The sequence below is a fragment of the Nansenia antarctica genome, assembly GCF_963989245.1.
Source record: "Nansenia antarctica genome assembly, chromosome: 7".
In the NCBI taxonomy this organism is placed as follows: Eukaryota; Metazoa; Chordata; class Actinopteri; order Argentiniformes; family Microstomatidae; genus Nansenia; species Nansenia antarctica.
In genome coordinates, this window is record NC_137677.1 from 37514724 (window position 1) to 37527759 (window position 13036).

A 13036-nucleotide genomic window follows, 5' to 3' on the forward strand; every position below is an offset into this window, starting at 1 on the left:
AGCCTCTAGCCTCTTTTCAAATCATAATTTCACCTTTCTTTCTTCACCTGTTTCACCATTTAGCCTTCACCATAGAAGGCTAGTAGTAGTAGTATGTGTGCAGGGTTCCCACGGGTCCTTGAAATCCTTGAAAGTTTGTGAATTTGAGAAAAAGAAATCAAGGTCTTAAAAGTTTTTGAAAATAGACATGGAAAGTGCTTGAATTCCCCCCTCTCTCTCTCTCTCTCTCTCTCTCTCTCTCTCTCTCTCTCTCTCTCTCTCTCTCTCTCTAAAAAACAAATATATATATTCAGAAATGTTTTACTTAGCTCGTTAACTAGTTCTGTCTCAAACTACGCTGTGTTAGGTCCTTGAATTTGAGGGAATTGAGTCTTGAAAGTCCTTGAAAGGTGCTTGAATTAGATTTTTCAGAAGGTGTGGGAACCCTGTGTGTGCCTGACATCCTTCCCCATGGTTATGGTCGCCAAGGAGACCATGTGTGGATGTTACTGGTTTAGATGGTTGTGTTTGAGAATGTGGCTCGGCTCGGCTGAGATGAGTCATAGAAGATGTGTTTGCCACAACACCGAAAGTTGGTGTGTTTCATCCTCTACTGAACCACACGTCTCCGGGCACAACCATGATTGATCTGATTTAGATTCGATAATTACCCCCCAACTACACACACATACACACACACTCACTCACATGCACACACACACACACACACACACACACACACACTCGCCCCCTCTCCCTGTCCTTGATACGTCTCTCCTTCCCTCTCCTGCCCTGTTGTGAGGCTGATGAATGAATGTACAAACTCTGAGAGAAACTTCCAGAAGAAAGGGGGGGGGGAGAAGGCAGGAGGCCCTACTACCCACGTGTAGTTCTGTAAACGGTCCAGCAGGTGCAGGAGGGATGGGGGTAAGAGGGTAGGAGGGATGGAGGGATGGAGGTAGGAGGGATGGGGGCAGGAGGGATGGGGGGATGGAGGGTTGGAGGGATGGAGGGATGGGGGTAGGATGGAGGGATGGGGGTAGGATGGAGGGATGGGGGTAGGAGGGATGGAGGGATGGAGGGACTCTACAGGGCTGTTAACTGCATGATGGAGCGTCCTGTGGTCCTGGGGGGCAGACAGACCCCCCACCCAGGAGATGAACACTCTGGAGGCCCGCTGGAGAAGCCCCAACCCTGACCTTTAACCCTGAAGACCTGCATCAGGCCCCAGACACCCCTGCCTCTCCCTGGGGGGGGGGGCAACAACAGCAGCGGGGAGACTCGTGGCAGAATGCGCGGCTCGCTAACGGATGTCGGATCCAATCTTTCAGAAGACACATCAGCGTAACGTGGCTGTCTGTTTCTCGGATGTGTCATAATTACAGGTGGGGGGGGGGGCACCCTGAAGGGGGGGGGGCGGGGGGGCTAAGAGCCAGACAGTGTGTGAGAGAGAGGGAGAGGGAGATGGAGAGGGAGAGGGAGAGAGAGAGAGGGAGGGAGGGAGGGAGGGAGGGAGGGAGAGAGGGGGGTGGCCCAATGTCACTGCTGGGCTCCAGGTGGACGAACACAACAACGTGGAAGAAGTGGAAAAGGAGAGAGAGGAGAGAGAGGAGAGAGAGGAGAGAGAGGAGAGAGAGGAGGAGAGAGAGGAGAAGAGAGAGGGGGAGAGAGAGGGGGGAAAGAGAGGAGGAGAGAAGAGGAGGAGATGGAGAGGTCCTGGTGACCCAGAGAGTCCTGGTGGTCCGACCCCTGACACAGAGGTCGCGACCCCCGCCACCTTGTTTGCTCCCTGAGCTAGCGTCTCCGTTCACAGTACCGGCGGGGGGGGAGGTACAGGCGAGAACCACATGGAACACTGGGGTTGCCGTGACGAGAAGAGAGAAGACACATTCCCCTCAGTCCCTGTCCCATGACCTCCTGAGGTCGAAGTTCGAAGGGGATCCTGGGAGTGTGGGTCCTCTACTGTACCCTGGGTAGGGGCTGGGGGGTGGGGGGGGGGGGTGAGGTAGGTGCTCTGGGGCACCAGGGGCACTGGAAGGCTGGCATCATCGGCGGGGGGAGGAGGGTGGAAGGGGAGGTTGGAGGGTGACGGGGAGGGGAGGGTGGAGGGGTGTACATTCCTATGATTGGAGCGTGGAGGAGGGGTGCCAAGGCTAACACTCCTACTGTCTGAGGAATGTCCTAGAATGTCTGGGACTGCCCGCGTCACTCAAAGAGGCTTCTGGGTCCTCTCCAGACCCCCCCTCCCCTTCCACCCGCCCCCCCCCCCCCTCCCTACACACACTCTGATCTGACAGAGTGAGATTTGATGGTTTTATGACCGAGGCAGCGGTATGTCCACACAGAGGGCAGAGGTGGAGCTAAGCTAGCGACCTTACGCTAACACGCGTGGAGGCTAATCTGCTTCCAGACCTAGCGCAGAGGAGGGGTTGTTGAGGGATGTTTTTCTGGACAGGGTGTGTGTGTGTGTGTCTGTGTGTGTGTGTGTGTGTGTGTGTGTGTGTGTGTCTCTCTGGCAGGGTTAGGTTGACACCCTGTTACGCCAGTGTCTGGTTGGTGGACTGATTACCATGGTAGCGCAGGGTCGGGTGGGGCGTCCAAGTAGGTGGAGATGTCTTTCTGTAGAAACATCACAACGTCTTGTAGTCTTCACCCCCCCGAGTCAGACAGTCAGTCAGTCAGTCAGTCAGTCAGTCAGTCAGTCAGTCAGACAGTCAGTCAGTCATTCAGTCAGTCATTTGTAGATGTGGTGTCGAAGCTGTTGATCTTTCCTCCACTCCTCCTCCACTGCTGTATATTTACACTGCTTTGTGCCCTTGGGGGGGTTGTTATGGTTACGCCGAGGCCACTACCTCGCCCTCTCTTGTTTCTTGTTTTTCGTGGCGATGTTATGGTTATGGTTAAAAGCCTCTCTGGCTGAATGTTATTATGTTTGAGGTTTGGGAAGAGTACAAATCATCTGTAGGAAAAACAAAGAAGGATTCAGCCACGTTCTGTTATTACGCTCCTGTGATTTAACAGCAACGTTTTTTTGCTGTGTCTCTCTCCGTCTCTGTCAGGACTTCACTCTGACCGCCCCCCCACCCCCATCCGTTCTCTGTTGCCTCTGTGGCCATGTTGTGGTTCGCCTGAAGCCCCTCCCCCCCCGTGTTGTTTCAGCAGCACGGCCCTGTCTTGAGGGACAGCTGGACTCGCTTGCGTAACCGGTCACCGGGGAGAAGAAGAATCTAATACATCCTAGGACATTTCCTGTCCAGATCCTGTCCTCCTCCTCCTCCTCCTCCTCCTCCTCCCTCTCTTCCTCCTCTTCCTCCGCCTCCCTCTCTTCCTCCTCTTCCTCCTCCTCCTCCTCCTCCTCCTAACTCCCCCTCTTCCCTCAGCAGCCCTTCAGCTTCTGGAACACACAAACACAGCCGCTCGATAACTCAACCGCCTCTGTTTTCTCAGCTCAAACTCCATCCAACCTCCATCTTGGTAGAAAGTCTTTGAATTGAACAACTCGCCAAATCTGTCAGTACAACCCCCCCAACCACCCCCCATGCATTTTATATCGAGAGGGTTTTTTAGTAGCAGAGCGAAAAAACTGCCCAGCAACTAAGATTTGTTCACACATAAGCTGCGTTCGTTAGATTCGCTCCGGAAAATATGATCAGCACTCATGGAATGCTCTCTTGTCCAAACAAAATGACTTTTTCGGTCCCTTTATGACGTTGAACCCAGTGTGCGCTCTCAGGGCGTCTCTCAGAGCGAATTTCCGAACACAGCCATAATAAAATAAAAAAATTCGGCCAAAGCCTCATCTGTGACACCGACCCCTAGAGGTTGTGTGTGTGTGTGTGCACCCCCCCTTGTTCTGTTCAGGAATGCTGCTGTTGTTGTGATCCAGATTCCAGATTGTCATTTGATGTCGGGTGATCTGGGGGGAGAGGGGAGGACGAGGTGAAGATGTTGGCTGATGTCTGTGTTGTGTTTGGCCCTGACTCAGCCTGGTAGCTCAGCTCTGTGTAATGGTAGTAACAGGCCACATATCTGAGTGTTTGCTCTGCAATTATTATGACAGGGAAGAGAGGGGGGGGGCTGGGGGACGGGGGGGACGGGGGGACGTCACTGTTAGGAGCTCAGTCTAAACATTAGCATCAAGCTGCCCTACTTTACACCCAGAACTAGGGAGTCGTTTTTCAGACGGAGAAGACATGGGGGGGGAGAGAGAGAGAGAGAGAGAGGGGGGTGTTTGGGAGGGAGGGAGCGGTGGGAGAGGGAGGGGAGGGTTGAGAGTAGAGAAAATTGCATGTTTTGAGACGGGGCATCAGGAGTGTAACTCTGACAGCAGGGTAATTACCGTCGGGGCCATTTGCAGAACACAACACTCATAACAACGGCCTTACGCCTCCACCAACATGTCTGACATGAACAACCAGAGAGGCCTTACGCCTCCACCAACATGTCTGACATGAACAACCAGAGAGGCCTTACGCCTCCACCAACATGTCTGACATGAACAACCAGAGAGGCCTTACGCCTCCACCAACATGTCTGACATGAACAACCAGAGAGGCCTTACGCCTCCACCAACATGTAAATGGTAAATGGACTTATTCCAAAGCGCTTTACAACGGCCTCTCATTCACCCATTCACACACACATTCACACACCAAGCTACCATGCAAGGCGCCAGCCGGCCCGCTCATTGGGAGCAATTTGGGGTTCAGTGTCTTGCCCAGGGACACCACAACATGCGCCGATCTGCCGACCTTGCGATCTTTAGGCGGCGGCTCTACCTCCTGAGACACAGCCGCCCCTGACATGAAGAACCAGATAGGCCCTACGCCTCCACCAACATGTCTGACATGACATTTACATTTACATTTACATTACATTTTTGGCATTTAGCAGACACCTTATTCCAAAGCGACTTACAATCGATACATTTGACTAAGCAAGTGAATCATCAATTCACCAGTCGTAGCAGGAAGAGTAATCTAGCTCAGGCCAGGAGCCATTGGCAGACGCTTTTTATCCAAAGCGACTCACAATTAGAGTTTCAGAGACAGAGTCTCCCTGGAGTAACTTAGGGCTTAAGTGCCTTACTCAAGGGCACATTAGTGGTGGTTCGAGGCGGATTTTTTTTTAACTCATGGCCTTCTTCTGATCACGAGTCCAACTCACTATCCACTACTAGACCGCCACTACCCCTCATGCACATGGTCTCCAGACAGGCCCTCCCCCCTGGTCTCAGACCTGCTCTTACTAGAGAGACACGTCCTGCAGCGAGAGTTCAAAGGGATGGGAAGGAGGTGCGGCATGCGCCATGCGGCGTCCGTCCGTTCCCTCCGGTGTTGGGTAACACGGCGGCGCGTGTCCTAGAGGCTGATGGGAAACAGACACCTGCAGCAGACGCAGCAGTGTGTTTACGGCAAACATGTGGTCTTCATGTTCTCAACACACACCCCAGCCTCCCCCCAGGTCCCCGCCAGCCCAGACTAGAACAACCCTCTTCCTCCTCCCCTGCAACCACACCTCCCCCTCCCCCACCAGCCTCTAGACACCCCCACACCAGCCTCTAACCGCCACCAGCCCCAACCCTTGCCGTCAGCCCTCAGCCTCGGTGCTAATCACAGGCCTGCTAACCACAGGAAGCTAATTGTAGCGCTGCTCCCCGAAACGCTGGTCTGTAATCGCCCTGCTGGTTCTTTTCACTCTCTAGGGAGGGGAGCACAACACAACACAAAAGCTCTCCAGGAATAGGCCAGGGAAGGGCATGCCTGGGTGGGAGGGGTGGAGGGGTGGAGGGGAGATGGTCTGGTGTGGGGTGGGAGGGGTGGAGGGGTGGAGGGGAGATGGTCTGGTGTGGGGTGGGAGGGGAGTGGTTGGAGGGAAGATGGTTTGGTGTGGGGTGGGGTGGGAGGGGTGGAGGGGAGATTGGCCTGGGGTGGGGTGGGAGGGGTGGAGGGGAGATTGGCCTGGGGTGGGGTGGGAGGGGTGGAGGGGAGATTGGCCTGGGGTGGGGTGGGAGGGGTGGAGGGGAGATTGGCCTGGGGTGGGGTGGGAGGGGTGGAGGGGAGCACAACACAAAAGCTGGTCCAGGAATAGGCCTGGGAAGAACAGAGGCAGGGCTGGGTTGGGGATGGGGTGGGAGGGGTGGAGGGGTCTGGGGTGGAGCTATCTACAGCAGCTATCTAAGGCTAGCTAGCTAACAGCAGCTATCTCAGGCTAGCTAGCTAACAGCAGCTATCTCAGGCTAGCTAGCTAACTCTGGACCTCCAGGAGAGACAGTAGAACACCGTTACAGTCATATAATAATATAATATATATGCCATTTAGTAGTTGACACTTTTATCCAACTTTTATCTTACATTGCAATGAGTGCATACCTTCTTCAGTATATACGGTCCCAGCGGGAATCGAACCCACACCCTAAGCGCTGTTAGCGCCGTGCTCTACCAACTGAACCACAGAGGACCACGATCACCAATCAGTCGCATTGAATTCAGTTCATCTGTCATACAGCAAAGTGCAGAGAGCCTAAACCCCTAAACCCCTCAAGTCCCGTCCCTCCAACACCCCCACATAAGGGGGGGGCACACAGCCCAGGACATTCCTACCACACCACAAGACCTACGTCACTACCCCCACCACTACCGACCCAGGCTGAGGAGGGGGGGGGGGGTGACCCGCAAGAAGGAAAAATCATTTTCCAGGAATTTAAAGAGGATTACAGCTTTAGTCAGAGCCTTCCAATAATATTCATTGTATGTTTTTTTGTTTTTTACGATCGGATCGGATCGGCCGCCTTGTTTGAGTTCATCTCGGTCACGTGATCGACGTCATTGTGATGTCACAGCTTTGTTTTGATGTTTTATGATCGATCTTTACGGATCGCTCAGGAGGGAGTAGGAGTCGTGTTCTGCTGTGGTGTGATGATGATGATGATGATGATGATGATGATGGATCATCTGACAAGGTAATGGCTGTGTTTGTTGGTACAGTGATCATGCTCTGTTTACACAGAGAGAGATGTTGCCAAAGCCCTTAAAGGCTGGAGATGATGATAATAATAATGATAATGATAATGATGAAGATGATGATGAAGATCTTAAAAAACCTGCCGCTGGATCTCAGAGTGTTTTTGTGTGTGTGTGTGTGTGTGTGTGTGTGTGTGTTGGTCTGTGTCTGTCTGTGTGTGTGTGTGTGTGTCTATGTCTGTGTGTATGTGTGTATGTGTGGGTGTGTGTGTTTGTCTGTGTCTGTGTGTATGTGTGTGTGTGTGTGTGTGTGTGTGTGTGTGTGTGTGTGTGTGTGTGTGTGTATGTGTGTGTGGGTGTGTGTGTTTGTCTGTGTCTGTTACACACACACGCCCTCATTCTCACTCTTTGAAGGCGCGCGGTCCTTGTCATTAATCATTTACCTGTCAGCCCTCACACTCCAGAGTGTGTTGACGCGTTCTCCTGACGTTGCATAACTCTGCTCCCGTGTTCACACACTTCTCCTCGGGTGAGCGAGAGAGGGATGTAAAACGTCCACCAGAGGGCAGTGTGAGATCACAGCTCCTCGCTGCCCCATGGGGAGGCTCTGTCTCAGGAGGGAGAGCCGCCGTCTAATGATCGCAAGGTTGGCAAATCGGCAGTTCGAGCCGCGGCTGGCCACATGTCGAGGTGTCCTTGGGCAAGACACTGAACCCCAAATTGCTCCCAGTGAGCGGCCCGGCGCCTTGCATGGTAGCTTGCCTCCATTGGTGTGTGAATGGGTGAATGAGAGGCTGTTGTAAAGGAATAAGCAGGGTTTTTCCTGCATAGAGAATTATGAGGCGGCCGCCTCCGTCATATTTCTAGCCGCCTCCAGCTCTCAACAAAACTCTGACGGTCGTATTTTCTACAAGCGTTGCACTCGGTGGATTTCTGTCGTTTCTAACTGCAATTGCGGCATTGCGCCGACGTGGTGGCGGGGGCGCTGTTTCGCAAATAAGTAAGCTTTCGTTTTTGCAAGCGAAATAGCTGATAGTTGATGTTGACTGCTCAAGGAGAATACTATTTGAAAGTACAGAATGCCTGAGAGCCTTATAATGCATTATATTACATTATATTTTGAATGGTCATCTGGTGCCTGAATATTGTGTTTTCCTTTACATAAATAATGACATTTCCACCATAAATTGATGCAGAAAGGGCACAAATTGCATCTAAATTCACCAGAATGGAAGAAATTAAGCATTTGACGGTCGTTTAAGGACCCCCAGACAGCCCCGCTTCACTGATAAGGCGCTATATAAGTCAGTCCATTTGACCATTTACCATGCGGGCTGCTGGCCTGCTCTCACATGAACGTCACTCTGCCACAGGGAAATATGACAATGGCTTTCAGAGGGATGAAAGGAGGTCTGGGGTGGAGGAGGTGATGGATGAACAGGTGCGGTGCTGTGGTGGTTGGGAGGTCAGGTGACGTGAGTGGCCAGGTGTGCAACCGTGTGTGTGTGTGGGGGGGGGGGGGGGGGGGATGACCTGCGTGTCACCAACAACACTCTGAGTCATACCAGACCAGCTGGCCGCTCTCTGACAGGGACTGACACGGCTGTCCAGCTGCACTGTGTGTGTGTGTCTGTCTGTGTGTGTGTGTGTGTGTGTGTGTGTGTCTGTCTGTGTGTGTGTGTGTGTGTGTGTGTGTGTCTGTCTGTGTGTGTGTGTGTGTCTGTCTGTGTGTGTGTGTGTGTCTGTCTGTGTGTGTGTGTGTGTGTCAGTGGACTCATGTTTGTGTGTGTGTGTGTGTGTGTGTCAGTGGACTCACGTTTGTGTGTGTGTGTGTGTGTGTGTGTCAGTGGACTCACATTTGTGTATGTGTGTGAGTGTGTGTCAGTGCACTAACATTCCTGTGTGTGTGTGTGTGTGTGTGTGTGTGTGTGTGTGTATTGCTCAGTATCTGCTATTATTGGTAGCCGCTCAATATGGAGAAGGCGGTGCTTCTTGTACCCATGAGCTGGATACTGTCTGTTTTACAGTATTGATATGTATCTGTCAATCCACTGTTATCTTTTGGTGTGAATACAGGGTTCGACAGTGCGACTGTTTTGGTCGCATTTGCGAGTGAATATATTTCTGTGCGACTTGGAAATACATTCAATCGCACCAGTGCGCCAATTTTTTTATTTTTATTTTTCCCTAACACCAGGGGAGCCACCCCTCCTAAATTTCGTTGTTTGGTACCTGTACTATAGCAATGACAATAAAGACCATTCATTCATTCATTCATTCACACTGTGAGAGCCTCTGTGTCCCTGAGTAAGAGATCATGGGGATCATGTCCCTCATGATCACAAGTGACCATAGGAGATAAATCACTGAACTTGTCAACATATTAACTTCGGGACCTGTAGCCAAAGACAATCACAGAAGCCAGGTAGGCTTACCTGTGTATGCTGCATATTAATGGCTGCTATACGGTTTGCATATTCACTGCTGTTTGGCTGATTGATTACTGAGTTCGTTTTGGAGTGCTGGCATTAACCTGGTTGGGCAGACTCGGAGCTGTGTTGTCTAGATGCTGTCAAATAAGGAATCTCCGCTTTGTCTCTTTGATTGATTGATTGAGTTTATTCATGGTTCGACAGTAAGCAGTAATCCAAGGGATGACATGTGAAAGTGTGAACACCTATTTCCAACATGGTCCTTTGATATTAACATACAAAGTCTATCTCCGTTTAGAATGATAAGGTTCTATCTCCGTTTAGAATGATAAGGTTCTATCTCCGTTTAGAATGATAAGGTTCTATCTCCGTTTAGAATGATAAGGTTCTATCTCCGTTTAGAATGATAAGGTTCTATCTCCGTTTAGAATGATAAGGTTCTATCTCCGTTTAGAATGAGAAGGTTCTATCTCCGTTTAGAATGAGAAGGTTCTATCTCCGTTTAGAATGAGAAGGTTCTATCTCCGTTTAGAATGATAAGGTTCTATCTCCGTTTAGAATGATAAGGTTCTATCTCCGTTTAGAATGATAAGGTTCTATCTCCGTTTAGAATGAGAAGGTTCTATCTCCGTTTAGAATGATAAGGTTCTATCTCCGTTTAGAATGATAAGGTTCTATCTCCGTTTAGAATGATAAGGTTCTATCTCCGCTTAGGGCAGTTCAGAGATATTGAGCGTCAAAGTTTTTACATTCCATTATGTTCTGTGAGATGGAACCTTTGTATTTTATGAATTACTAACTCAAAATTGTCAACATTTAAAAATAACACCACACAGGCATTAATAAACACCTACAGTGTCAAGAGCCGGTTATGATAATTCTGATATGTTATGATTATGATAATTTGTTGTCGTCATACGAAAATTGCGCAATTTTCATTGTGCTACTGAAATTGTTGGTGTGCTACTAAATTTTTTGACATGGTAGCACAGTGCTACCTGGGGAAAAGGTAAGCGTCAAACCCTGGAATAACATCCTATGTGTAGCATAACTGGTTGTTGGCTCAGCACTACTGTAACTAACTGTTTTCATAATGTCAAAATGCACTGATAGTATTTATGTCCTTTAGATATTGTACATTTATGTGGACATAAATAAAGCATTTAAAATGTCAGTGCACTAACGTTCCTGTGTGTGTGTGTGTGTGTGTGTGTGTGTGTGTGTGCAGATGGAGCAGCTGTCAGATGAGGAGTTGGACCACGGGGCTGCGGAGGAGGACGACAGTGACAAGGAGGACCAGGACCTGGACAAGATGTTCGGAGCCTGGCTGGGGGAGCTGGACAAGCTGACCCAGGTACACACACACACACACACACACACACACACACACACACACACACACACACACACGCACACACACACACACACACACACACACACACACACACACACACACACACACACTGACCCAGGTCAGCCCATTGCAGCCCTGGAATCGGATCAGAAACAGAATCAATCGTTTTTATGACATATTACTGTAGTAATTAAAATAAAGAAAAGTACATAAGAGTAACATTCTTTGGCTTTGGTTCCTCAACATTGACATTGCAGCATTCAGATACAAAGAACTATAATAACACAATAATAATAAGTAACCTAAGTAAGTAAAAAAGTAACCCTACACCTCCCTCCCTCCCTGTCTCTCTGTGTGTCTGTCTGGCTGTCTGCCTGTCTGTCTGTCTGTCTGTCTCCCTGTCTGTCTGGCTGTCTGTCTGTAGAGTCTGGATGATGGTAAACCAGAGAAAGCCCCTCTGAGACAGGAGACCAACATGGCCAACTTCTCCTACCGCTTCTCCATCTACAACATCAACGGTTAGTGTATATCCAGGCGTTTATTTGCTCAATGCAATTACAGAGATTGTCAATGGGACGATAGTCGTTCGGTGAGAGGGCGATGTGGATTTGAGTGTCATCCGCATAGTTGTGGTAGGCAATTCTGTTCTTTTTTTATGATGTGTCCCAATAGAAGCATGTAGAGATTCAATAGAAGGGGGCCAAGGATCGACCCTTGGGGAACCCCACATGTCATTTTAACTTGGTCAGAACGGTTGCGTTCCCTGACTGACAGACTGTGTTTGGTCGTGGTTCTTCTGTTCCAGAGGCACTGAACCAGGGCGGGGACGCTGTGGACCTGGACGCCCTCATGGCGGACCTGTGCTCCATTGAGCAGGAGCTCAGCACCGTGGGGGTGGGGGGCGGCAAGCAGCAGCCCGCCAGCGCTTCCTCCGCGTCCCGTCTGGGGGTCCCCCCCAGCGGCGGCGAGCCCAAGGTCCGCCAGAAGCCCCCGGCGGGCCGCAGCAGCAGTGTGAGCGCCCGGCACCCCGGGGGGGGCAGCGGAGGGGGGGGCACCAGCAGCGGGGGCAGCACCAGCAGCAGTACCCGGGCCTCGCCGGCCTCCACCGTGCGGGGCGCCAGCTCTAGCCTCGGAGGCCACCGCGCCCTGGCCTCCAACTTCTCCCTGGACGACATCACGGCCCAGCTGGAGCAGGCCTCGCTCAGCATGGACGAGGCGGCTCGCCAGAGCTCCTCCCACCACTCCCTAGGCTCCTCCTCCTCCTCGGGCGCCACCACCCTGCGGCGGCCCGCCTCGGCCCATGCCCAGGCCCACCGCCAGCACCGCCGGACGGGCTCGGTGGGCACGGTGAGCGAGCACGAGGCGCTGCGCAGCAGCTGCTCCTCCTCCATAGGCCACTCCTCCTCCTCCATAGGCCACTCCTCCTCCTCCATAGGCCACTCCTCCTCGCGCTCCTCCGTCAACTCGGGGGCGTCGGCCTCCAGCATGGACTCCCTGGACAGCGTGCTGAGGACCGAACACGACGACCAGCAGACGCCGGGCGGTCAACTCCTTCCCCAGCCCGTCCCGGGGACCAATCAGGGCCAGGGAAGCACCGAGGTACACCCCCACCCCCTACACCCTACACCCCCCCTCACCCCCCACCTCCTACCATCCACTCACACAGACAGAAATCACAACTGTTCCCATTCAGCGCCGAGGGTGAATAAAGTCGGGCCTAAACCATCAACAGTCAATCTAGATCAATCTAATCCCATGAATGATTTTTTTCCAGCCAATCAGAGTGTTGTTGCTAGGTAAACATCACATAAAAACAATTTAGGCACTCTAGGTGGTGAGTGTTCCGGAACGTTTTGGCAGTTGGTGAGTTTTAAACCCTTGGAGATGTTGTCCGTCTCCGTAGCGACGCAGGCAGGACTGTGGCCGCAAGCCGATTTAATGTATTTTCTTTCGAAACATGTGAATACATTTCAGCATTGTTGAAAATCAATGACACATCGCTAGTCAACTAACACAGCTTGTTTTGTGAGCCTGCTAACAATGTAAAGTAGAGTTATAGTTAACTAGGTAGCAGTGGGGATTACTCACCCAATCCATTACGTTGCAGTATTTTGGCTTGAGTAGCGAGTTTGTGTTGTGATTCTCAACAACGTTGAAACGTAGTTCTGTGTTTCTAAATAAAAGTCTGAACATTTTGATTGGTTGCCGACTTGCGGCCCAATTGACCAGACCGTGTCACACATAGTCCTCTCTCTCTCTCCTTCCTGAGGGCGTCTGGTCACCCAGAAGGCTGTTGGGTCACCCAGAAG

General features: G+C 51.4%; 1 protein-coding gene across 1 annotated transcript in view; it reads left to right on the forward strand.

Annotated features, from left to right (window-relative positions):
* Positions 1-10601: 10601 nt before the first annotated feature.
* The window catches only part of raph1a (Ras association (RalGDS/AF-6) and pleckstrin homology domains 1a), a gene marked incomplete at both ends in the record, with an annotated part of 52152 nt that continues 49717 nt past the window's right edge, over positions 10602-13036 (forward strand). Inside the window, 3 exons of the mRNA XM_080536716.1 lie at positions 10602-10727; positions 11152-11245; positions 11533-12326. Of these exons, the coding sequence (XP_080392842.1) occupies positions 10602-10727; positions 11152-11245; positions 11533-12326 (1014 nt within the window). The remainder of the gene's footprint in view (positions 10728-11151; positions 11246-11532; positions 12327-13036) is intronic.